The sequence below is a fragment of the Aotus nancymaae genome, unplaced genomic scaffold (genome assembly GCF_030222135.1).
Source record: "Aotus nancymaae isolate 86718 unplaced genomic scaffold, 86718_ANA_hifiasm-v0.15.2.pri h1tg000015l_0, whole genome shotgun sequence".
NCBI classification, from domain to species: Eukaryota; Metazoa; Chordata; class Mammalia; order Primates; family Aotidae; genus Aotus; species Aotus nancymaae.
In genome coordinates, this window is record NW_026988426.1 from 9,975,126 (window position 1) to 10,000,943 (window position 25,818).

General features: G+C 47.0%; 1 protein-coding gene across 2 annotated transcripts in view; it reads left to right on the forward strand.

The window, feature by feature from the left end:
• The first annotated feature begins 2,656 nt into the window (after positions 1-2,656).
• FABP6 (fatty acid binding protein 6) overlaps positions 2,657-25,818 on the forward strand; it is a 31,099-nt gene continuing 7,937 nt past the window's right edge. Inside the window, exons 1-3 of one of the 2 annotated variants that reach the window (XM_064376358.1) lie at positions 2,657-2,686; positions 11,840-11,946; positions 24,654-24,754. In XM_064376358.1, coding sequence (XP_064232428.1) covers positions 2,657-2,686; positions 11,840-11,946; positions 24,654-24,754 — 238 coding nt within the window. Of the gene's footprint in view, positions 2,687-11,839; positions 11,947-24,635; positions 24,755-25,818 lie in introns of those variants that run through there. The other variant, XM_012461022.2, reaches the window with a different exon arrangement.

The following is a 25,818-nucleotide window of genomic DNA, read 5'->3' on the forward strand; positions in this document are numbered from 1 at the left end:
GGATTACAGGCGTGAGCTACCGAGCCCGGCCCAGACCTTATTAAGCTACCGTGACACCTTGTCTGCTAAGCAACACATGTCTGCAATGGGAGAAATCTCATTTGCCATCCTTCCCTAAAGAAGCTCTGCCTTACCTCAACGAGCCCCACAGAGAAGCCCACGGGAGTGGCCTTCCCTAGAGTTTTGCAGTGCACAACTGTGCAGCCCTCTGCAGGGGCCCTGCCAGGCTGGACAGATGGCTTTGGAGGCTCCATAGAGAGGGTAGGGATGGGCGGGCCTAGGGGGTTCTTACCCTCCCACACTGCTTCACCCTAGGCAGCTCTGCATTATCTCTTTCACACATTGGATTTACGTAAGACTTCACTTGAGACAATGTGTGCCATTGCTAATGACAGTGACACAGCCTGTGAAAACCCCTTCAGTAGAGAGAGTCCAGTTAAACCACAGGCTTACAGTCTGAATCCCAGCTCTGCCTCTGACTGCCTGCGTGACCTTGAGTGAATAATACTGTGTACCTCACAGTGTGCCTGAGAAGACCAATCGGGATAGTGCAGGGACAGTGTGGCCACTGTGGTGACAGTGGGACCACAGGAAGAGGACAGTCCCTTTCAGCTCTGCTGGCAGAGCCTGCGGGGGCTCTCAGCAGCAGCACTGTTGGCCCCGATCGTTCTTTGGCATGGGGGCTTTCCTGTGCATCCCTGGTCTCTACCCACTCCCTGCCAGCCCCGCCCCCTCCTCAGTTAAGACAGCCAACAACGTTTCCAGATATTGCCAAATGTCCCAGGAAGACAAAGTCTCCTCCATTGAGAACCATGGGTCTGGAGAGAAATGCTGCAGGAAGCGAGAAGGTGAGACAGTGGGAGCTGGAAGGAATGTGGAAAGCAGGGAAGTCAGCCTCCCCGTGCTCCGGAAACTCCTCAGTCAGCTCCTCAGCTCTGTCCCTGGAGACCGCTTGTCTCTGCTGGAGGCTTCCTCCTGATAAGGCTGCTTCGTGTGTGTGTGTGTGTGTGTGTGTGTGTGTGTGTGTGTGTGTGTGTGTGTGAGAGAGAGAGAGAGAGAGAGAGAGAGGAGCAGGAGGGGGAAGGAGCTGGAGAGAGAAGGGAGAGGGAGAGAAGACGGGGGAAGAGAGGGTGGGGAGAGAGATTGCAGACATGGAAGGAGAGAGCTAGAAGGCTGAAAATACCTCTGGCCCCAGGTCCCTAGTTTCTGCACAGACCCAAGATAAAGCCTTCGTGACCTGGGGACCTCTGGCAGCATAGTCTGGGGTCCTTCGCCGCCCCCCCCCCTTAGTGGCCTGAGGGAGATGGTTTAGGCCATTTAGGAAGGGGGTAAAGGAGGAAGAGGGAGGCACCCAGCCTTTGTTCTCCCTGTCCCCTCCAGACAACACCACAGCAGGTTTGCCTTCTGTGCCTCTAAAATCCAGCAGGGTCAGATTCCTGCCCTCCCCATCAGCCACACCTCTTTGTTTCTGCAGTTACCACCTCCCTAGTCTCCCTGCTTCCACGCTCCCGCTTCCTATCATGTGCTTTCCAGGAAGCAGATGAAATGACCCAAAAAGTGCAAATTGGATCATGCCATCCCCATGCCTAAAGCCCTGTAATGGTCCCCTCAGCCCTCAAAATCAAAGCCAGATTCCTAGCCACAGGCTTCAAGTGTTCATGGTCCCCAGTGCAAGGTTCTTTGAACTGGCTGGTTCTTTGAACCCTAAGTCAAGCCATGGCGACCCCCGTGACCCGCACGTACACCTCTGGATGGCCTCCCGGACTTGGAAAATCTGAAGTAACTGGAAGACCATGAAAAGAGGAAGAAAGATCAAACCCTGCAGAGCCTAATTAACTTGAGGCAGTCTTCTATTGTTCCTCATTCCCACCTCAATTGATAAGGCAGTTGGACTCTGTAACCGACCTCGGTCAACCTAGTGACTCCAGACCCTACGACCCCCTCCCAGCTTGCAAAAACCGCCTTGAACTATAACTTCTGTAACTTTTCACTGCCTACTCCAAACCTATAAAACTAACTTCTGTCCTACCACCCTGCGCTGACACTGTTTTCCGACTCAGCACCTGCACCCAGGTGAATAAACAGTCATGTTGCTCACACAAAGCCTGTTAAGGGGATCTCTTCATTCAGAGCACACGTTTAACACCCAGGCCCCTTTTTTCACTCATCACCAAGCTCCTACCACACTATCCTTCATTCTATTCCTTCAATATGCTAAGATTGCCTGCATCATCCCCCTAGCTTTTTACCAACTGTGCAATTTACCTGAAATTCCTCTGCCTGCTCTTCTCAGCCCCATGTCCTAAGTATTAAGGTGTCCACAAAGATTCCTTTCTCAGGCACGCCTTCTCTGTCCACCCCATCTGAAAATGACCTCCTCAAATACTGGCCCATCATCCTGCTGTTCTTTGCAGCGCTTTTGACCCCACACATTATCTTAATTCCTGGAGGGCAGGGACCTCACTTGTCTCTTCTGTTTTTCCAGGGCCCATGTGTCTGGCACACAGTGAGGGGTTAATAAAATGGATTGAAGAGACAAATGAAAGAATGATGAGATGGTCTCCAGAGCCCCTCCCAGCGTGCTGGCTCTGTGTCTCATTGCAGACTTTGCACCTCTGGCTCCAGGGAGCTCACAGGCAAGTCCAGCCCAGAGGTAATGAAGACAGTGATGATGATGGTGGTGGTGGTGGCGCTGCAGGTGCTGACCCAGGTAGCCCCGTAAAGCTGGAAAGAAGTCATTTGAGACAAATGAAAGGATGTCCCAGGTCACAGTGGGGAGAACACCTTGGGGGGAACTTGTTCACCTTTCTCTGTGATGCTAATAACTTAAGACTTGTCATGGCTTCGAAGCCCTTTTCTTCCTTTCGGCTGTCTCTCTGGGACTGTCTTTGTGACAGTCTCATTGTTGCTGTTACTAAGCTGGATGAACGCTTAGGGTAGTGGCAGGTTCACCCACCCCTAGAGGTAATGGCGGTGGGGAGTGGGGCAGCACCTGGTCCCCTGTGCTCAGCCTCTCCTGCGCCACCCGGGGCCGGGCCAAGTCGGCCACCAGAGGGCGCTCCAGGTCGCGGCATCCCAGCTCCGTGGCAGCCTGGGGCCGGCAGGCGGGGCTCGACAGTCTCCTACTGAGGTCTCCCTCTTCCCCTCTCTCTTGCCGTTCCTGTCTCACTCTCTCCCTACCTGGCATCTGCCCCTGCTATCTTCATTCCCCGCCCCTCTCCTTGGTCTCCATCAGCAAACCCGCATTGAAGCCTGTCCTTTGGGGAGCCCCAGTGTCCGGCGGGGGAAGGACACAGACCTGTCCCAGTGGGATCTCCGCCCATCAGGGAGCTCACATCCTAACCTGAATCCCAGCACCAGCCCGGAGCAACGAAACCTCCTGAAAGGACTGCTAAGGAGAGACAGGCCATCCTACAAGAAATGGGGCAGGGCCAGGTGCTGTGGCTCATGCCTGTAATCCCAACAATCTGGGAGGCGGGCAGATCACAAGGTCAGGAGTTTGAGACCAGCCTGACCAACATGGTGAAACCCTGTCTCTACTAAAAATACAAAAGTTATCCAGCTGTGGTGTCTCATGCCTGTAATCCCAGCATTTTGGGAGGCTGAAGTGGGCAGATCACGAGGTCAGGAGATTGAGACCATCCTGGTCAACATGGTGAAATCCTGTCTCTAGTAAAAATACAAAAATTAGCTGAATATGGTGGTGCATGCCTGTAATTCCAGCTACTCGGGAGGTTGAGACAGGAGAATCCCTTGAACCAGGGAGCTGGAAGTTGCAGTGAGCTGAGATGATGCCACTACACTCCAGCCTGGCACTAGACACTATCTCAAAAAAAAAGAAAAAGAAAAAATGATTTAAACATTTTTTAAAACAGGAATGGTAGCCAAATACAATACAATAAAATAAAATTAAGTAACAAAATAATAAAATAAAATCAGAGTTGGAGGAGGATCTAAGTGGGATTCCCTCTCCCCTTCTCATTTCTCACCCTTCTTCTTTCTTTCTCTTTTCCGTCCCCCTCCTCTCTTTCTTCAGGAAGCTACCTCTCCTGTTTTCTCCAGCCTACAGTGACCTTTCTCTGAACTCATTAATTAATTTGCTTATTTATTTATTTATTTATTTATTTTTGAGACAGGGTCTTGGTCACTCAGGCTGGAGTGCAGTGATGTGATCAAAGCTCACTGCAGCCTCCACCTTCCAGGCTCAAGTGATCCTTCCACCTCAGCCTCCTGAGTAGCTGGGACTACAGGTGTGCACCACCGTTCCCAGCTAATTTTTGTGTTTTTTGTAGAGATGAGGTTTCACAAAGTTGCCCAAACTGGTCTCAAACTCTTGGGCTCAGGAGCTCCGCCCACCTCTACCTCCCAAAGTGCTGGGATGATAGGTATGAGCCACTGCACCCAGCCATTCACTGATTCATTCACCAATGTGCTCTTGGGTGGAAACAAAAATTTAAGCAGCCTCTAGTTTCTGCTGTCTATGGGGGAGGCAGATATGGAGGAGACACAATCCTCAGTAATGTCATTATCATTCATCTAAGTGCCATGAAGGAGAAGTGGCATGGCAGCATAGAAAAGGGGCCTGACCTAGCCTGGAGGGCCAGAAAGGCTTTTCTGAGAAAGTGACTTCTTTATTTCCATTTAATTCTTTTTTTTTTCTTTTTTTTTTTTTTTAGAGAAAGAGGGAAGGGGAGGGGAGGGGCTGTTTCCTTTCTCATGAAGAAACTCAAACACATACAAACATAGAGAGAATACCCCATGTACCCATCGTCCAGCTCCATACTGATCAATATGGCCAATCCTACCTCACCCTATCCCACCCACTTCCCCACTTGACCATGTCAAAAAGCAAAATGTCAACAAATTGAGTTTCAAAACTCTAATGGACTTTTCTTAGCAATTCATGAATTGGGCAGCATCCCATGTACAAAACAGAAAAGTGCTCCAATGAGCTGAGCAGAGAAGTTGGGCTGTTTTTTGTTTTGGAGTAGTCTGTGATCTCAGCTCACTGCAACCTCTGCCTCCCAGATTCAAACGATTCTCCTGCCTCAGCCTCCTGAGTAGCTGGGATTACAGCTGTGCGTCACCACACTTGGCTAATTTTTGTATTTTTAGTAGAGATGGGGTTTCACCATATTGGTCAGGCTGGTCTTGAACTCCTGATCTCATGATTTGCCTGCCTCAGTCTCCCAAAGTACTGAGATTACAGGCATGTGCCATCATGCCTGGCTAATTTTTATATTATTAGTAGAGACAGAGTTTTACCATGTTGGCTAGGCTGGTCCTGACCTCAGGTGATCTGCCCACCTTGGCCTCCCAAAGTGCTGGGATTACAGGTATGAGCCACCATGCCTGGCCAGAAGCCAGGCTTCATAGGCAGAAAAATGTTGAAGAAAGCAGAAACAGGTAACGAAAAGCAGATTGGTTATTTCAGAGTTACACTCCTTGTAGGGTTAAAGCCCAGGAGACCTCCTTATCATGCTGTTTCAGGTTGACTGGCCATTTTAGTTAGCTGCTGTGAACCTTCCATTTTTTTGGAAAACTGGCCCATTTCTTGACCTCGTGATCCACCCGCCTTGGCCTCCCAAAGTGCTGGGATTATAGGCGTGAGCCACCGTGCCCGTCCGGAAAACTGGCCCATTTCTAAGTTTAGTTTGATTATGTGGCCCCTCAGAATGAGTGACTCCATTTTGAGTGACTCCAAACCCCAGGTTTGGTCTGATCTATTAGGGCCTAGCCCAGAAGTTCAGTACAAAACAATGACCTCTCAAAAATTTTATTTAGCAATGCTCACCCCATTTTTTTTTCTTTGAGACAAGGTCTTGCTATGTTGCCCAGAGTGGTCTCAAACTCCTGGGCTCAAGCAATCCTTCTGCCTCAGCTACCCAAGTAACTGGGATTACAGGTGTAAACCACTGTACCCAGCTCCACCCAATTATTTTGAATCAAATCAGACATTATATTTCATCTGTAAATACTTCAATATAAATCTTGAAAAAATAAGGACTTTAAGGCCAGGCATGGTGGCTCATGCCTGTAATCCCAGCACTTTGGGAGGCCGAGGCGGGCGGATGGATTACTTGAGGCCAAGAATTTGAAACCAGCCTGGCCAACGTGGTGAAGCCCATCTCTACTAAAAATACAAAAAAAAAAAAAAAAAAAAAATTAGCCAGTTGTGGTGGTGGGCACCTGTAATACCAGCTACTTAGGAGGCTGAGGCAGGAGAATCTCTTGAACCTGGGAGGCAGAGGTTGCAGTGAGCCAAGATTGTGCTACTGCACTCCAGCCTGGGCAACAGAGTAAGACTCTGTCTCAAAAGGAAAAAAAAAAAAAAAAAAGCCCCACAAGGTCCTTGCTGAAGTCTTGCAGTCTCAGCTATTTGGGAGGTGGAAGTATTGCTTGAACCCAGGAGTTGGAGGCTGCAGTGAACTATGATCCTGCCACTGCACTCCAGCCTGGGCAATAGAGCGAGATCCTCATCTCTAATAAAATAAAGATAAAAATGAAAATAAATAATACATTTAAGAAAAAAGCTCACTATGGAGATGGAGTGAAATTCCACAGGGGCCACACGATGAGTGGTGTGTGAACGTGCTCAGCCCATGTCTTTCCTCCCCTGCTCTCCCTCATCCCCTGCATCCTATTTTCTTTACCGGCAAGCACACTGCTTGGAGAGGGAAGGAGAAGCCAAGGGCTCAGGGCCCACCTGAGGTAGGAAGCCTCACCCTGCTAGCAGCCTTGGGCTCAGGCTTCCTGCAGCTCCAGCTCCAGGGGTAGGTCTTCAGCTCCATGGGCAGGGATGGGCTTGGTGTTGGAAAGAAAGGGGGCATAACAGCTAAGGTTTTCCACTGGCTTTTGGGGGGCCAGTGGTGCCTCAGATAGAAAAGCTCAAATCTGAAAGTGTCTCAGAGAATTAAAAAAATAATGTGGTTGTCCCGTCTCCCACTGCCAGCACTGTGGTTTTGGCAGAGTTATGATAAAGACTGAGTCTTCTGCCGGGCGCGGTGGCTCACGCCTATAATCCCAGCACTTTGGGAGGCCGAGGCGGGTGGATCACGAGGTCAAGAGATCGAGACCATCCTGGTCAACATGGTGAAACCCCGTCTCTACTAATACAAAAAATTAGCTGGGCATGGTGGCGCGTGCCTGTAATCCCAGCTACTCAGGAGGCTGAGGCAGGAGAATTGCCTGAACCCAGGAGGCGGAGATTGCGGTGAGCCGAGATCGCGCCATTGCGCTCCAGCCTGGGTATCAAGAGCGAAACTCCGTCTCAAAAAAAAAAAAAAAAAAAAAAAAAAAATACCAAAAAAAAAAAAAAAAAAAAAAAAAGTTGGGCATGGTGGCAGGTGCCTGTAGTCCCAGCTATTTGGGAGGCCGAGGCAGGAGAATTTCCTGAACCCAGGAGGCGGAGGTTGCAGTGAGCCGAGATTGCACTATTGTACTCCAGCCTGGGTGACAGAGTGAGACTCTGTCTCAAAAAAAAAAAAAGCACATAATATTCTATATGTATACACACTGATTCACACTTACTATACACAGAGGAAAGTATATATCCTCCCAGGTACACAGATAGAAGGACACATATACATCATGTCTCACACATGCATGCAATTCTATGTATAGTACCACAGACATACAAGCACATGGGCAGGATGCATTTCTACAGAGAGGCACATATACTGGTGACATCGATGGTGACATGATTTCTTCCTACCCACATCTAAACAACCACAAGATGCATACCCACAGCTCTGAGGGCTGCTTGGCTATGAGCACCCGGGACTGAAGAAAGTTCAGGAAAGAGTTAGGAGAGGGACTTACAGACCAGAACACCACCCAGGAGGAAGGAGGTCAGGTCCAGGGTGGCTTGGACATGCACAGCAGTCCTAGAGTCATGGATACTAGACACAGCCCCAAAGCAAGCGGTGATTAGGGTGTTTCCACCTTCAAAGGAGAAAAAACCTTACTCCCACCTGCCCCAGGAGCTCCTTCCATATAGACAAAAAACATACTTTGCCCTTTAAGGAGGTCTTTTTGTTTTCCTCATAGGCAAATAATTGAGTTAGGCATTGCATAAAGGTCAATTTTTTCCCATTGATGCTGCTTGGCATTCTAGATGGAAGGAAAGGTGCAAAGGCAAGGAAATGCAAAACAGCACAGTGAGTTGAGGGGATTCCAGTGGAAATGAGTTTGCAGCAGAAACCTAGGCTATAACAGAAGATGAGGCAGGGCAATAGGCAAGGGGCACATCGCGAACCTAGATTAACCTCTAAACTCCCATGGCCCAGTCCGTTCATCCTGACTCCCAGGGTCACGTGACTTTGCTCTCAGGCCTTCATCTTCCATCCATCAGCTTCTTCATGCCAAACACCCAAATCAAATTGATAACCAAGGTATTTTAGGAGACAAGGTAGCAATAGCCAGATTTTCTTTCTGACTTTTGTATGGAGTTATTTGGGTTTTATTCTCTAAATTACCCTTCTTTTGTTTTTTTTTTATTACAGAGAGGAGTTACCAAGGATATTCTTGTTAAATTAGTTTTATTTATTATTCAACAATGTAAATTCATCTTTCAAAAATGTCATGTTTCCAAGTTTAATAAAAAGCTATTTCCAAAACATTACATATGGTATGTTCCCATTTTGGATAAAATGTTTGCATGTATATTTATTTGTGCATATAATAAAGTCTGGAAGTAAATACACACCAACTGTTAAACAATAGTTATATGTGAGTGATGGGATTGTAGGTCATCTTTATGTTCTTTAGACTTTTCTGCGTTATTCTGAATTTTATGTAAAAAGCATGTGTTACTTTTATCATAAGAAGAAAATGATTTCAAAATTTTTTTTAAGTTTAAGACTGGTCTCACACAGAAAAAAACAAATAAAAAAAAAAGACTGGTCTCAATGGCTCACGCCTATAATCTGAGCACTTTGAAAGGCTAAGGCAAGAGGACTGCTTGAAGCCAGAAATTTAAGGCCATTGAGGGCAATATAACTAGTTTCTTTGTCTACAAAAAAAAAAAAAAATTAGCCAGGCAAGGTGGTGCATGCCTTTACTCCTAGCTACTTGGGAGGCTGAGGTGGGAGGATCACTTGAGCCCAGGAGTTTGAGGCTGTTGTGAGCTAAAATCACGCCACTGCACTCCAGCCTGGGTGACAGAACAAGATGCTCTCTTTTTCTTTTTTAGACAGAGTCTTGCTCTGTCTCCCAGTTGGAGTGCAGTGGCACAATCTTGGCTCACTGCACCCTCCGCCTCCCAGATTCAAGCAATTCTCCTGCCTCAGCCTCCTGAGTAGCTGGAATTACAGGCAAGTGCCACCACGCCCGGCTAAGTTTTGTATTTTTAGTAGAGACAGGGTTTCACTGTATTGACCAGGCTGGTCTCCAACTCCTGACCTCATGAACTGCCCGCCTCGGCCTTCCAAAGTGCTGAGATTACAGGCGTGAGCCACCACGCGTGGCTAGATGCTCTTAAAAAAAAAAAAAGTTGAATCTACATTGCAGTAGTTTGAATGTTTGTTCCCTCTGATCTCATGTTGAAGCTTAATACCCAGTGTAACAATAGCAAAAGGGGACTGGATCACGAAGCCTCTGCCCTCATTAATAAATTAATCCACCAATAAATTAATGGACTAATTCATTATCATAAGAGTGGACTAGTTATCACAAGAGTGGGAGCTGGGCACCAAGGCTTAGGTCTTTAATCTCAGAACTTTGGGAGGTCGAAGTCGGAGCATTGCTTGAGGTCAGGCATGCAAGACAAGCCTGGGCAACATAAAAATTAGTCAAGTGTGGTAGCTTACACCTGTTGTCCCAGCTACTTGAGAGGCTGAGGCTGCAGTGAGCCATCTTTGCACCACTACACTCCAATCTAGAAAACAGAGCAAGACTCTGTCTCAGAAATAAAGATCTGGTGCGGTGGCTCATGCCTATAATCCCAGCGCCTTGGGACCCCAAGGCAGTCGGCTCACTTGAGCCCAGGAGTTTAAGACCAGCCTGGGCAATATGGTGAAACCTCTTTCCACAAAAAATACAAAAATTAGCCGGGTGTGGTGGCCCACATCTATAGTTCTAGCTACTTGGGGGATTGAGGCAGGAGGATCATTTGAGCCTGGGAGGTTGAGGGTTCAGTAAACTGTGATCGTACTCCAGCCTGGGTGATAAAATGAGACCCTGTCTCAAAAAATTAAAACAAACAAACAAATAAAGTCAGTTTGGCTCTCAGTGAGCTCCCCTTGCTGTGATGCTCTGTGCTGTCTTGGTATTCTACAGAGTCCCCACCAGCAAGGAGACCCTCACCAGACATGCCCCTAGAGCTTGGACTTCGCAGTCTTCAAAACTACAATAAATAGTTTTCTTTCTTTTTCTCTTTTATTTTATTTTTAGAGATGGGGTCTCACTGTGTTGCCTAGGCTGGTTTAAACTCCTGGCCTCAAGCAATCCCCCTGCCTTGGCCTCTCAAAGTGCTGGGATTATAGGCATGAGGCACTGTGTCCAGCCTTTTTCTTTATAAATTACCCAGTCTCAGGTATTCAACTGTATCAACAGAGAGCAAAGTAAGACATACGTTTTAATCAGAAGTATAAAATGGACTATAAGAAACTTTCAGGAAGAAGTGGGAAAAGGAGATACACCATCAGCCCGTTCATGGTAGAATCCTCCTGGTATGTTCAGGAGACCTGACCTGATCTAACCGAGGGAGCCTTGCAGCTCCATCCTCTGTACCAAGGCAAGTCAAACAGGTAAAGCAGATCATAGAAAGGGCTTTGACCTCAGAAACATATGCTCTAGGTGGAAGCATGAGTCACATATGAAAAACACAGCAGGCAATAAATTACAGGTATGCTGGAAAGAGAATTCACCCTGTTACCAGGAGATACGGGCTCTGTTCCTAGTCCTGGCACCCAGTGATGACCTTGGGAACCGAGTGGCTTCACTTCTGTGCACTTTAATCTCATCTGTCAAAGGAGTTTAATGACAATAATTGGGAAGCTGTGATAATCAGATGAGATAACCTATCAGTGACTGCTTTGTGAACTGTGGTATAGTTACCTTTCAACCTGGAACAGCACTTCAAATGTGAAGGAATCTATCCCTATGGTGGAAATTCCCCCAAGCAGCAGGCAAGTGGGATGGATCATTTGGGGACAGGGCCACCTTTGGTTGACTCTTAAAAATCCCAGAACACAGGGGCAGCCTGCACAGATCTAACATTGCAGAACGGAAGTCAAGGTGGGCATTCTTGCCTCAGCTTGAGGACCTGCGCAGCCTGCTCACCTTTGTAGAGCAGCGCACCCCAAGGAGAAAACAGGAGCAGCCACGTCCCGGCCTTCTGAGAATGTCCAGTCCTCTTCATAATTTAACTGCTTGCTCTGCATAATTACTTTTCTCCCGCTTATGAGCTTAGAGCAATGGTAGTTCCCAATAACTAGAGACTTAATAAGGCTAAATTACAATGAGTGTCCTGTGGAATTACACATCGCATTAACACCAAATGAGTTCATTAGAAATTCATTAGGAATGATTCCTGCGGCTGCCACAGGAATTAATCACGGTTAGCCAGGGGCAGGAGAGGGGGCAATGAATGATTGCATGGGAGCTGGATGACCTTTTGCCATCTGACTTTCTTCTGAAGCAGTATCTTTCAAGCGTCATGGCCGCTTTGGTAGGGAGGTTGCTTGGATGTTGTTATACCTGCCTCCCAATCTTCTTCCTTCTTCTCCACCACCGCCCTAGGTCACACCTGTAGATGTTGGAGTAGGCACACTTTTTCTCTCCTGCCAAGAGTTGATTGGACCAGAGATGCCCACTTGACTGAGGATAGGCCCATCAGATTATTTCTCTTCTGATTTGGGTTCTGAAAGCTGTATTGTCTGCGTGCACATGGGTGAGCCCGAAAGGAGACGTGCAGACAATGAAACAGACACAGAAAGGAAAGGGGTGCAGTAGAAGAAGGGAGGGAAGGGTTCCTGATGTTTTTCAGATTCTGGTTCTAGTTCCTCATGAACCTAGACTTCATTTCCTATCCCTGGGCTCCTTGAGATCCTCCTGCATTCTCAGAATATTGGGTTGAACCATCTGAAATTGTTGTTTTTATAGGTCAAAAAGGTCAAATATCAGCAGTTACATATGCTGATGGTTCAACTTTATAAATCACCTTTTTTCAAACCTAAGCTAGCTCAAGTAGGTTTTGCTTTTTTCTTTTCTTCTTCTTCTTCTTTTTTTTTTTTTTTTTTTTTTTGAGACGGAGTTTCGCTCTTGATACTCAGGCTGGAGCGCAATGGCGCGATCTCGGCTCACCGCAATCTCCGCCTCCTGGGTTCAGGCAATTCTCCTGCCTCAGCCTCCTGAGTAGCTGGGATTACAGGCACGCGCCACCATGCCCAGCTAATTTTTTGTATTAGTAGAGACGGGGTTTCACCATGTTGACCAAGATGGTCTCGATCTCTTGACCTCGTGATCCACCCGCCTCGGCCTCCCAACGTGCTGGGATTACAGGCTTGAGCCACCGCGCCCGGCCTTCTTTTTTTTTAAATAATTTTTATTACAGGGTCTTTTTCTGTCACCCAGGCTGAAGTGCAGTAGTGTAATCATAACTCACTGTAGCTTTGAACTCCTAGGCTCAAGTGATCCTCCTGCCTCAGCCTCCCTATGAGCTGGGACTACAGGCACATGCCACCATGCCTGGTTAATTAAAAAAATTTTTTTGTAGAGACAGGGTCTTGCCATATTGCTCAGGCTAGTCTTGCACTGTTGGCCTCCAGCAGTTCTCCTGCCTCAAGTCTCCCAAAGTGCAGGGATTACAGGTGTATGTCATCACACCTGGCCTCAAATGGATTTTTTTTTTTTTTTAATTTTGTAGAGACAGGATCTCCCTATGTTGCCCATGTTGGTCTCGAACTTCTGGGCTCAAGTGATCCTCCTGTCTTGGCGACCAGTGTGGCTGGCATGAGCCACCATGCCTGGCCTCAAATGGATTTCATGACTTGTGACTCAAAGGACTTGTCTACAACAGTCAGAAATTTCATCACCTGGCCAGGCCTGGTGTCTTATGCCTGTAATCCCAACACTTTGGGAGGCTGAGGCAGGATCACTTAAGCCCAGGAGTTCAAGATCGGCATGGGCAATGTAGGGAGACCCTGCCTCTATTAAAAAAAGAAAAGAAAAGAAATTCCTTCAGTTCAGCTCAAAAGTGGGGAGTGGAACAGGTAGAGACACAGAACAGAAGCAGAAAATAAAGGTTTTCCTTGTCTAGCAAAAACTGTTCCCAGTGAGGTGACTGCCCTGCAGAACTTCCCAGCTTGTCCCAGGTCACCATCTCAGAGGTCACTATCCTCTACTAGTTTATGACCCATGACCATCCGGTGGATCTTCAGCTCTATCCCACTTGCCTCACATAATAGTGTTCATGCTAACACCTGGTATTGAATAATGTTTTTGTTTTTATTTTCCCCATGTTGTGGTGTTTCCTATTGATGTACACAATTTTCTTTTTCTAACCTAACTGTCCAACAAAGGGAGAATGGCTGAGTAAGTTGTGATACGTCTGTACAGTGGATTACGATATGGTCATTAAAAGTGATGGCGGGCGGGGCTTGGTGGCTCATGCCTTGTAATTCCAGCACTTTGGGAGGCCGAAGTGGAGATCACCTGAGGTCAAGAGTTCGAGACCAACCTGACCAACATGGTGAGACTCCATCTCTGTTAAAGACACAAAAATAGCCGGATGTGGTAGTGGGTACCTATAATCCTAACTACTCAGGAGGCTGAGGCAGGAGAATCACTCAAACTGGGAGGCGGAGGTTGCAGCGAGCCGAGATCATGCCATTATACTGCAGCCTGGGCAAAAAGAGCAAAATTTCTTCTCAAAAAAAAGGAAAAAAAAAAAGGGCCAGGCACAATGGCTCATGCCTGTAATCCCAGCACTTTGGGAGGCCGAGGTGGGTGGATTACCTGAGCTCGGGAGTTCAAGACCAGCCTGGGCAACACAGTGAAACCCCGTCTCTACTAAAAAAAAATACAAAAAATTAACCTAGTGTGGTAGTGTGCACCTGTAATCCCAGCTACTCGGGAGGCTGAGGCAAGAAAAGTGCTTGAACCCAGGAGGCGGAGGTTCAGTGAGCCGAGATCGTGCCACTGCACTTCAGTCTGGGTGACAGAGCAAGACTCTATCTCAAAAAAAAGAAAGAAAAAATTATTCATCACTTTACTCATTTACTATGTACTTACTGGCACCAGGCTATGTGTTAGGAGATGGAGCTACATAGCAGAAGAGAAAATTGTCTCACCCTGTTGAATGAAGCTTCCAGCTTTGCAGCTCATCACTTTTTCTCACTTCATCCCCTACTCAGTCTCACCTACTTCCTATCCAGCCCATAGATGTATCCCTCCTCTGCCAGGACCCTCAATATCCTTCTGCCACATTAGCTTCCCAGGCCCCATCCTTACACACAAGAGAGCATTTGTCCTTCTACCTCCCATCTGCAGAACTTACAGCTGCAGCCAGAAGAGATGGCACAATGCGGGTGGGGGTAACACGACCTGAAGTTCATGACCCTCCCTCAGCAGGGCTTTGGGATACACACTGGTTCTTTCCTCTCTTCGTTGGGTGAATCCCACTACCTTCCTTACAACAGCAGCTGGTTTGAAATAACCTTTACCTTCTTATCAAGTCTCCTGCAGCACTCCCACCATCCCCACATCCCAGTTCTAATTCCTCATGCCCTTCTTTTTTTTTTAGACAGGGTCTTGATCTGTCACCCAAGCTGGAGTACAGTGGCAAAATCATGGCTCATTGCAACCTCAACCTCCTGGGCTCAAGCAATCCTCCTGCCTCGGCCTCCCAAAGTGTTGAGATTACAAGTGTGAGCCACCATGCCTGGCCACCATCACTTTTTTTTTTTTTTTTGAGACTCCTGACCTAGTGATCCACCCACCTCAGCCTCCCAAAGTGCTGGGATTATAGGTGGGAGCCACTGTGCGCTGCCATCAATTTTTTATTTTATTTTATTTTTTTGAGACAGAGTCTCACTCTCTCACCCAGGCAGGAGTGCAGTAATGCAATCTCAGCTCACTGCAACCTCTGTCTCCTGGGCTCAGGCAATTCTCCTGCCTCAGCCTCCTGAGTAGCTGGGATTACAGGTGCATGCCACCACGCCTGGCTAATTTTTATTAGAGATGGGTTTCACCATATTGGTCAGGCTGGTCTCAAACTCCTGACCTCAGGTGATCTACTTGCCTCGGCCTCCCAAAATGCTGGGATTACAGGCATGAGCCACTGTGCCTGGCCAGCCCTCATTGTAAATTAACAGACTGGCATTCTGCTTTTTATCAGAGAGCCAGCAGGATCCATGGTGGTAACAAGTACCACTATTGGTCAGAAAAAACTGAATTTCTATCCAAACTTAATCAATGACTTGTTGTGTAAGCTTGGACAAGTCACCTAACCTTTCTGAACTTAGGCCTTCTTTTCTGTAAGTAGGGATTATTATTATTATTATTTGAGATGGAGTCTCACCCTGTCACGCAAGCTGGAGTGCAGTGGTGCCATCTTGGCTCACTGCAACCTCCACCTCCTGGGTTCAAGCAATTCTCCTGCCTCAGCCTCCCAATAGCTGGGACTACAGGCGCATGCCACCACACATGGCTAATTTCTGTATTTTTAGTAGAGATGGGGTTTCACCATATTGATCAGGCTGGTCTTGAACTCCTGATCTTGTGATCTGACCACCTTGGCCTCCCAAAGTGCTGGGATTACAAGTGTGAGCCACCTCGCCTGGCCATAAGTAGGGATTATTACAGCTCTTTCAGAAGTTTGTTGTGTGGATTAAGAGAGATGCCATGTGTTGAGTGCTTAACATGGTGTCTGGTGCTTCGGGGTCATTCACTAAGTACCAGAGGAGCAATCAGTCTCCAAGGCCCTGATTGCCTCTGGAGGCTACATCTAATAAAATTGAGTTTAGTTAGAGGACATGCGTGCAGGACCTGTAGTCAGACTGCCTCCTTCACTTACCATCTGAGCATGTTGTTTCTGAGCCTCTGTTTCCTCATCTACATGATGGGGATGATATCAGGACTGACATACAAGACTGGTTGGGAGGATAAGATGATAATTCATGTAAAGCATTTAGCACAGGACTTGGCGCATTGCAGGTGCACGTTAGATCTTGGCTCTCAGTATTTCCCATCAACTGAGATGCTCCATGGGGGGAGCAAGTTTTGTTGAAGGTGGAGCAGGACTTTTGGATGTAAGTTAGAAATGGCATAAGGCATTGTTAGGTAGGTAGTTGGATATACTAAGTCCAGAGTAGAGGTCTGAGATGGAGGAAAAGAATTAGAGTTATCAGCAAAAGATGATATTTAAAGCTAGGGGCTGGATGAAATCACCAAGGGAATGAGTGCTCAGAGGAAAGACAAGAAGGAGGGCTGAACGCTAGTATATGTGACACTTGGAGATAAGGGAGATGGTTAACTCTGCAAAGCTGGGAACTGGTCAGAGCAGCGTGGAAGCCGCACGGCCAGCCTGCCCCAACACTCACTGAACACCCTCAGCCAGGTGCGGCAATAAGTACTTTATAAAAATTAACTCATTGATTTATTTTATTTTATTTATTCATTTTATTATCATTACTTTTGGACGGAATGTCTCTCTGTTGCCCAAGCTGGAGTGAGTGGCGTGATCGTGGCTCACTGTAGCCTTCCACTCCTAGGCTCAAACAGTCTCCCACCTCAGTCTCCCAACTAGCCAGGACTATAGGCACACACCACCATGCCCAGTTGATTAATCTTATTTTATTTTTTGTAGAGATGTCTCCCTATGCTTCCCAGGCTGGTCTCAAACTCCTGGGCTCAGGCAATCCTCCCACCCCCGGCTACAAAGAGGAGGGATTATAGGCAGGAGCCTCTGTGCCTGGTCTATTTATTTATTTTAGAGTCAAGTCCTGCTCTGTCACCCAGGCTGTAGTGCAGTGGCACAAACGTAGCTCACTGAAGCCTCGAACTCCTGGGCTCAAACGATCCTTCTTTCAGCCCCTTGAGTAGCGGGGGGACTACAGACACAGGCCATCATGCCAAGCTAAGTTTTTTTTTGTTTTTTGTTTTTTTTTGTTTTTTTAGGGACAAGGTCTTGCTATGCTGCCCCAACTGGTCTGGAATTCCTGGCCTCTGCCTCCTGAGTCACTGGGATTGCAGGTGAGAGCCACCACCCCTGGGTTAACTCATTTAATGTTAGCAACATTCCCCTCTGGTAGGCACTATTATTATCCATATTTTGCAGATGAGAAAACTGAGACAGAAAAATGAATAATTTGCCCAAGGCCACAGAACCAGTGAGTGACAGAGCTGGGCTTCAAACCTAGGCAGCCTGGGCCCAAAATCTCTATCTCTTTCATTTCTCATTGTAGATAAACAAAGTGCCAACTGGAATTTCTTATCTTAGCCTTTGTTTTTTTGTTTGTTTGTTTTTTTGAGAGGGAGTCTTGCTCTGTCTCCCAGGCTGGAGTGCAATGGCTTGATCTTGGCTCACTGCAACCTCCGACCCCCAAGTGCAAGCAATTCTCCTGCCTCAGCCTTCCTAGTAGCTGGGATTACAGGCACCTACCACTATGGCTGGCTAATTTTTGTATTTTTACTAGAGACAGAGTTTTGCCATGTTGGCCAGGATGGTGTAGAACTTGGTGATCTGCCTGCCTCGGCCTTCCAAAGTGTTGGGATTATGGGCGTGAGTCATGGTGCCCGAACTTTTTTTTTTTTTTTTAACAAGTTGGGGTCTCATTCTGTTACCCAGCCTGGAATGTAGTGGCATGATCATAGCTCACTGCAGCCTCAAACTCCTGGACTCAAGTGATCCTCCCACGTCAGCCTCCTCAGTAGCTAGGACTACAGGTGCAAGCCACCATGTCTGGCTAATTGTTTTTTAATTTTTTTAGAGACAGGGTCTTTCTTTCTTTCTTACTTTCTTTCTTTCTTTTTTTGAAACAAAGTTTCGTTCTTGTTACCCAGGCTGGAGTGCAATGGCACAATCTCGGCTCACTGCAACCGCCACCTCCCAGGTTCAAGAGATTCTCCTGCCTCAGCCTCCTGAGTAGCTGGGATTACAGGCATGTGCCACCATGCCGGGCTAATTTTGTATTTTTAGTAGAGACAGGGTTTCACCATGTTGGTCAGGTTGGTCTCAAACTCCTGATCTCAGATGATCCGCCCACCTCAGCCTCCCAAAGTGCTGGGATTACAGGCATGAGCCACCATGCCTGGCCGAGACAGGCGTCTTACTATTAGGCCACACTGGTCTCAAACTCCTGGCCTTTGATTCTTGAGAGTGAAACTAGAAGTATCATGGTGGGAAAGTATTGCTCTCAGAGGTCCCATTTAACCCTGACATTCTAGGGATCAGTGCCAATTAGCATTTCAGATTTTGGTTGAGGAAAGAGGAAGGGGAGTTTAATTAAGGAATTGATAACTCTGATAGCTCACTTACTCTATGCAAAGCCTGTATGGTCCCGGGGATGGAGAGATTAGGAGGGTGCCCGGGCCTCCTCCCCACCTATGGACTTGAGAACCTGTATTCCCACTCCCTTCTTCAGGCATTACTCTGAGAATAATGGTGGCTGGCTGAGACAGGGGCCAGAGTCCAGATGGAAAGTTGGGGTGACCAGGGGAGTTAGCCTTGGGCCCTTCTTTATCTCCATTGGGGTATAGTTGTTCTATTGGTTCTATTGCCCCATAAAACTTCACTGTGATATGGAGACAGTTTGAGTTCATTTACCCCACCTGGGAGGTTCTTAATGAGGGTCTGAACAAATAGGAAAACCCAGGAGAAGAGGGGAAGAGGCGGGTGTGGGTGGATGGAGGGTGGAGGTTCAGATGTACACCTGGACTCTAGGGAAGGGGTGGGAGCATGGCTGAGTCAGGCAGCCGAGTGCCAATGTCATCTTTTCCCATAGCCCCACCACTCCCATCCTGCCTTGGACACTGACCTTGGATAAGTAGCAACCAAGGAAAACACAGCTCTGGCCATGCAGGAGGAAGTCAGTGGGAAGGGGAGTTCAGCAGGGGCCTGGAGAAGACACCTGGTCCTTCTTGCCCACATCCCCTGGCCTAGAGCTTCTCAAGGCCACTGAGCACTGCAATCACTGGGGAGTTGGTAAAAATGCAGATTCTAGGGCCCCACCTCAGAGCCACCAAATCAGAATTTTGGGGAGTCAGGTCACAGGGGTTTTCATTTTTCACAAGCCTCCCTTCCTATATCCCCAGCAGTGTATGAACACACACACAGACAGATCTGAACAAATAAAACAAAATCAACACTATCCCTGAGCCCACCAGGCACACTTACAGAAGGAAGTATGAAATGCAGCCTGAGGAGATAAAAGACTCACTTTGTGAAGGGTTACATCAATGCTGCAATATATAAACAGTAGTTCAAAATAGGCAGGTAGGCTGGACAAATTGCCAATGAGTATCCTTCAGTGATTGCTTGTGAAATGCTAGATCCTGTACTAAGCACTTTTGCTATGTACTTTCATTTAATCTCACTACAACTCTGGAAGATAGGTATTTTTTTCCCCTTATAATAATGAATGAGGCCAGGTGATGACTCAACACCTGTTAATCCCAGCACTTTGGGAGGCCAAGGCAGGAGGATCGCTTGAGTCCAGGAGTTTGAGACAACATAGTGAGGCCTCGTCTCTACTAAAAACTAAAAAATTAACGACGCGTGGTGATGCATGCCTGAGGCCCCGGCCACTAGGTAGGCTGAGGCAGGAAGTTCTCTTGAGCCTATGAGGCTGAGGCTGATTGTGCCACTGCACTCCAGCCAGGGCAACAGAGTGAGACACTGCCTAATAATAATAATAATAATAACAACAACAACAATAATAAATAAGTTAAGGCTTCGGCTTATTTGTCAAGTCTTCTTATATCAGCCTTCCCTGATACTCGGGAAGTGATCCGGTAATATTTCTGTGTTCCAAAAATATCCTTATGTTACAGCCTTTCTTTCTTTGATCACATCACATTGTAATTGCCTGTTTATGAGACTGTGTCTCTCACAAGACTTGAGGACAGGCCAGGTGCCGTGGCTCACGCCTGTAATCTCAGCAATTTGGGAGGCCAAGGCAGGTAGATCATTTGAGGTCAGGAGTTCAAGACCAGCCTGGCCAACGTGGTGACACCCCGTATTTACTGAAAATACAAAAATTAGCCAAGTGTGGTGGTGTGCGCCTGTAATCCCAACTACTTGGGAGGCTGAGACAGGTTAGTTGCTTGAACCTGGGAGGCGGAGGTTGCAGTGAACTGAGATTGTACCACTGTACTCCAGCCTGGGTGACAGAGTGAGACAAAAAAAAAAAAAGACTTGAGACTTGAGGGCAGATACTTGGTACTTCCAGAACCCAGTGAACTATAGGTGCTCACGTGATGTTTGTTGAATAATGAATGGTGTGTCTGAAGTCTCAGAGCTAATACATGAAAAGGCTGAGTGACTCTAAAGCCTAGGTTTCCCCACTGATCCATTACAAAGAGAAGGTACAGGCTGTGGGGATTTTTGCAAGGGGCAATATCTATAGGTTGGAGTAATCAAAGAAGCCTCATTGGAGGAGGTGGGGGTAGAAGGACAATTAGAACTCAAAGACTGATGAAAGGTGAGCAGTCATTCCAGGCAGGCCAAGGCAGGAGGAGCGGTTTTACAAGGCATGAACTTCCTCCAAGACTAGAGACCCCAGAAGACTCCAGGACACTGTGCCCCACCCCCTAAATCTTTCTAGTTCACTCATTGGCTCTAGTTCATGAAAGGCAGTAAAGTACTAGATATACCCATTTTAAAGACCTTATGGCCGACTTACATCTCCCTTATTGCGGTAATGGACCATGTTGGTCAGGATGATCTCGAACTCCTGGCCTCAAGTTATCTGACCACCTTAACCTTGCAAAGTGCTGGGATTACAGATATGAGCTATATGTCTGGCCAAACCTAATAGCTTTTTAGAGACATGGGACTGTGTTTACAAACTACTGCTGGGTGAAGAAAAATAGAATGCAATATTGTGGGGTATGGTTATTGTATATCTGTTATAGTTGATAAGAAAGAACACAATGATGAGGGAGAAGGAGAGAAATAATGAAAGAGGGAAGAGAGCAGAAAACATAAGGCCGGGCATGGTGGCTCGCCCCTGTAATCCCACAGCTTTGGAAGGCTGAGGTGAATGGATCACCTGAGGTCAGGCGTTTAAAACCAGCCTGGCCAATATGGCAAAACCCTGTCTCTACTAAAAACAGAAAAATTAGCCAGGCGTGGTGGTATGTGCCTGTAATTTCAGTTACTTGGGAGGCTGAGGCAGGAGAATCACTTGAACCCGGGAGGTGGAGGTTTCAGTGAGTCGGATCGTTCCACTGCCTGGGCAATAGAGCGAGATTCTGTCTCAGATATATAAATAAATGAAAGCAGTTACTTGTGTTAGGGTTATGGGATTATAGGGATTTTTTGAAATGTCCTTAAAAGCCATGAAAGCTATTTTAAGAGTAAATATAAACTATACGCTGGGACTCTGACTTTGGCAAGGTATACTTTCAAGGTTAATACTTCACTGAATCTCTGTTTGCTCCTAGGCGCAATGGGGGCAATAACAGTATATACTTCATAGAGTTGTTCTGAAGATTAAATGAGATCATTCATGTAAAACAGGTGAGTGCCAAATGCATAATAAAGAGCCAATAAATGTGAGCTATTCTTGTCATTGTTATTTCATCATGATTATTATCAGTGAGGGGACATTCTCACATGCTTTAGGCAGGAGTGTAAACTGCTACAGCTTTTCTGAAAGGCAGTAAAGTAGTAGATACACACATTTTAAATACTAAAACCCTTTGCTCCAGGAATTTCATGTCTGGAAATTCATCCTTAGCAAGTAATCTTACTAAATAATCTGACATGTATAGTGAAAGCTGTGAACAAGAATATTTATATCACAGTTATTTATAATAGGAAAAGATTGGAAAAAACTTAAAAATCCAGCAATAGCTAAGTTTAAGCTATGAGACATACATACGATAGAATACTCTGGAGCTACTGAACAGGATATATACCTGTTTGTAATGATATAGACATGTGCCTATATCATTACATAAACAGGAGGTAACAGAACTATATAGTTTCATTTATACAAGAAAGCAAATATGTGCATTTAAAAACCTGGAAGGACTGGGTGTGGTGGCTCACGCTTGTAATCCCAGCACTTTGGGAGGCCGCAGGATCACTTGAGTCCAGGAGTTTGAGACTGACCTGGGCAACATAGCAAGAACCTGTCTCTACAAAAAATAAATACAAAAATTAGGCAGGCCAGGTACGGTGACTCATGCCTGTAATCCCAGCACTTTGGGAGGCCAAGGCAGGTAGCCTGAGGTCAGTAGTTCAAGACCAGCCTGGCCAACATGGTGAAACCTCGTCTCTACTAAAAATACAAAAATTAGCCAAGCATGATGGCACACACCTATAGTCCCAGCTACTAGGAAGTCTGGGCAGGAGAATCGCTTGAACCCAGGAGGTGGAGGTTGCAGTGAGCCAAGATTGCACCACTACACTTTAGTCTGGGCGACAGAGGGCGACTCTGGCCCCCGCCCCCCAGAAAAAGTCCGGCATGGTGGCATGCACTTGTAGTCCCGGCTGTCCGGGAGGCTGAGGTGGGAGAATCACTTGAGCCTGGGAAGTTGAAGCTGCAGTGAGCTGAGATCACCCATTGCACTCCAGTCTGGGCAGCAAAGAGAGACCCTGTCTCAGAAAGAAAAAAAGAAAAAGCATAGAAGGAGAGATACCAAACTATTATCACAGGTCACCTCTGATAGGACTGTTACTTGCTCTGAATTATTTGAAATGTTTATATAGATAACTTATCAGAAACATCCATGATGTGTGTGTGTGTGTGTGTGTGTGTGTGTGTCTGTGTCTGTGTCTGTGTTTGTCTGTGTGTCTGTCTGTCTGTCTAAAAGAAGAGTCCTGGCTGAAATTCCAAGACTGGAATTTCAATTCCAAGATTGGAGATTAAAGCCTGGTAAAATGTGGCAAAGTTGGTTTTTCATCAGTTCAGAGATCCCTTAGTCCCATGTCTGGAAGTCAGTATTGAATTTAGCTTTGGATAGAAATGAAAGGAGATTCATGAAGAGCAGGCCTTGGAAAAGGAAATAGATGTGCAGAGATTTCCTGAATTAATAATAATAATCAGCCAGGTGCAGTGGCTCACACCTGTAATCCCAGCACTTTGAGAGGCTGAGACAGAAGGATCACTTGAGGTGGGGAATTTGAGAACAGCCTGACCAACATGGAGAAACCCCGTCTCTACGAAAAATACAAAATTAGCTGGGCATGGTGGCGCATGCCTGTAATCCCAGCTACTCAGGAGGCTGAGGCAGGAGAATTGCTTAAACCCAGGAGGTGGAGGTTGCAGTGAGCCAAGATCGTGCCATTGCACTCCAGCCTGGGCAACAAGAGCAAAACTCCATCTCTAATAACAATAATAATCACGAGAGCCTTTGCAGAGTGTTTTATACTTTGCACTGTCAATTTTACCCAGTGCAGAGGGCGATCTCATAAGATAGGTAGGCGGGAGCAATCACTGAGGAGATGGAGTTCCTGCATGTGAAGTGGTACTGGGAGAGAGAGCAGGAACTGGAAGTCAAGAGTCTGAACCCCTAACCCCTTTCAGCTCTGAGACTTGAACAAAATAAAATTCATTCAACTCCCAGCCCAGTGCCTGACGCACAGGTGTTTTCAAGGTACCTGGCACCTTCTCCTCCAGGTGCGCTCCCTGGGTCCATGGGTTGCTGCTTTACTCTGGTTGCATTATTTGCACCCTTTGGGGCATCTGTTCTCCTTCAAGTGTAATTTGCTCCAGCCAAACTCATTGTTTCCTTCCACTGTGGCTCTTTCCATCTTCATCTCACTGTTCCCTCATCCTAGAATATCGTCTCCCTTTGTTCTCAATCTCCTCCAACCCTCCTGCTTCTCTACACATCCAAGTCCTATTGGTCCTCCGAGACAATGCCAAATGCCACCTCCTCCCCAAACATGCACCAGCCCCCTGCTGGACACCATTGCTCCTGCCCCATGCCCAGTCCAGCCATCTGCTTTTCTCCTGGGGTGCATTGCATCCTGCTTACACAAGAACTCTCTGCAGGTGTGTGCTTGTCTCTGGACTAAACCAAAAGGCTCTTTGTCTTTGTGTCTTTGACACAGAGGTGTGTGTGTCCTTCGTTCGTGTTTCTTCAGTGCTGGCCCTGCAAGCAGCAAGTGCTCACATGCTTTGGCTGCAGAGTGAGGGAGTGCATGAGTGACGAGAGATGGTGAGAGCATAGATGGAGGGCAGGGCATGCAGGAATGGAGGGAGAGATGGGCAGAGAGGTGATGACTCCTCAAACCCGTGGCCATCCTCACCCCGGCCTTGCTGGCAATGGCAATGGGATCACAGCCAGCACTTCCCAAGGGTGAATAACCTCAGGGCTCTGCCCCTCCAGGTCTTGCCCACATCATAAAATAGCAAGAGCTTCCTTTTCAGGGCAGGAGGGAGAAGAAGTGGGGTGATTTAGGGGCTGAACCTCAGCAACTGGGAGAGTTTATAAACTGGGACAGCACGCCCCTCAGCACCACCCGTTCTCCTCAGCCCTCTGCTCTCTGGCCTCCAGCCTCCTAGCAGCATGGCTTTCACTGGCAAGTTCGAGATAGAGAGTGAGAAGAATTACGATGAGTTCATGAAGCTGCTGGGTGAGTGAGCTCCTGAGTATGCCTTCCTCGGGGCTGGTTTGTCACAGCCAGCTCTGTGCCAGGAACCCAAACCCCTAAGGTAGAATGGGACAGGACTTCATTCATGCATTCACTTATTCATTCACACATTTGTTGAATAATTGCTTTCTCCTAGGCTCTGAGGATAATAAGAACTAAAAGACACTCTTTGACTTTATTTATTTATTTGAGATGGAGTTACGCTCTTATTGCCCAGGCTGGAATGCAGTGGCGTGATCTTGGCTCACTGCAACCACGCCTCCCAGGTTCAAGTGATTCTCCTGCCTCAGCCTTCTGAGTAGCTGGGATTACAGGTGTGCACCACCACACCGGGCTAATTTTTTTGTTTTTTGGAAAGACGAGGTTTCACCATGTTGGCCAGGCTGGTCTTGAACTCCTGACTTCAGGTTATCCAACCCGCTTCAGCCTTCCAAAGTGCTGGGATTACAGGTGTGAGCCACCACGCCCAACCTAGACATTCTTTGACTTTAAAACACATACAGAATTTATTAGTATCTCCACTTTACTGACGGAAAACTTGAGGCTCAGAGAATTGAGTAACTAGTCCAAAGTCAAACAGCTAGTTAATTGGTAAAGTAGGGACTTGGCTGATGAAGTAGAGATTTGATGTTTATTTGGTCAAACATTTATTTTTATTTTTCTTAATTTATTTTTGAGATAGAGTCTCACTCTGTCTCCCAGGCTGGAGTGCAGTGGCGCAATCTCGGTTCACTGCAACCTCCGCCTCCTGGATTCCAGTGATTCTCCTCTCTCAGTCTCCTGAGTTGCTGGATTTACAGGCACATGCCACCACGCCTGGCTAATTTTTTGTATTTTTAAGTAGAGACAGGGTTTTACCCTGTTGGCCAGTCTGGTCTGGAACTCTTAACCTCAGGTGATCTGCTCGCCTCGGCCTTCCAAAGTGCTGGGATTACAGGCGTGAGCCACTGTGCCCTGCCCGTCAAACATTTATTGAACACCAGCTATATGCAACGCTATCTCTATGTTACCAATGGAGACTCAGTGTGACTTGCCAAAGTCAGTGG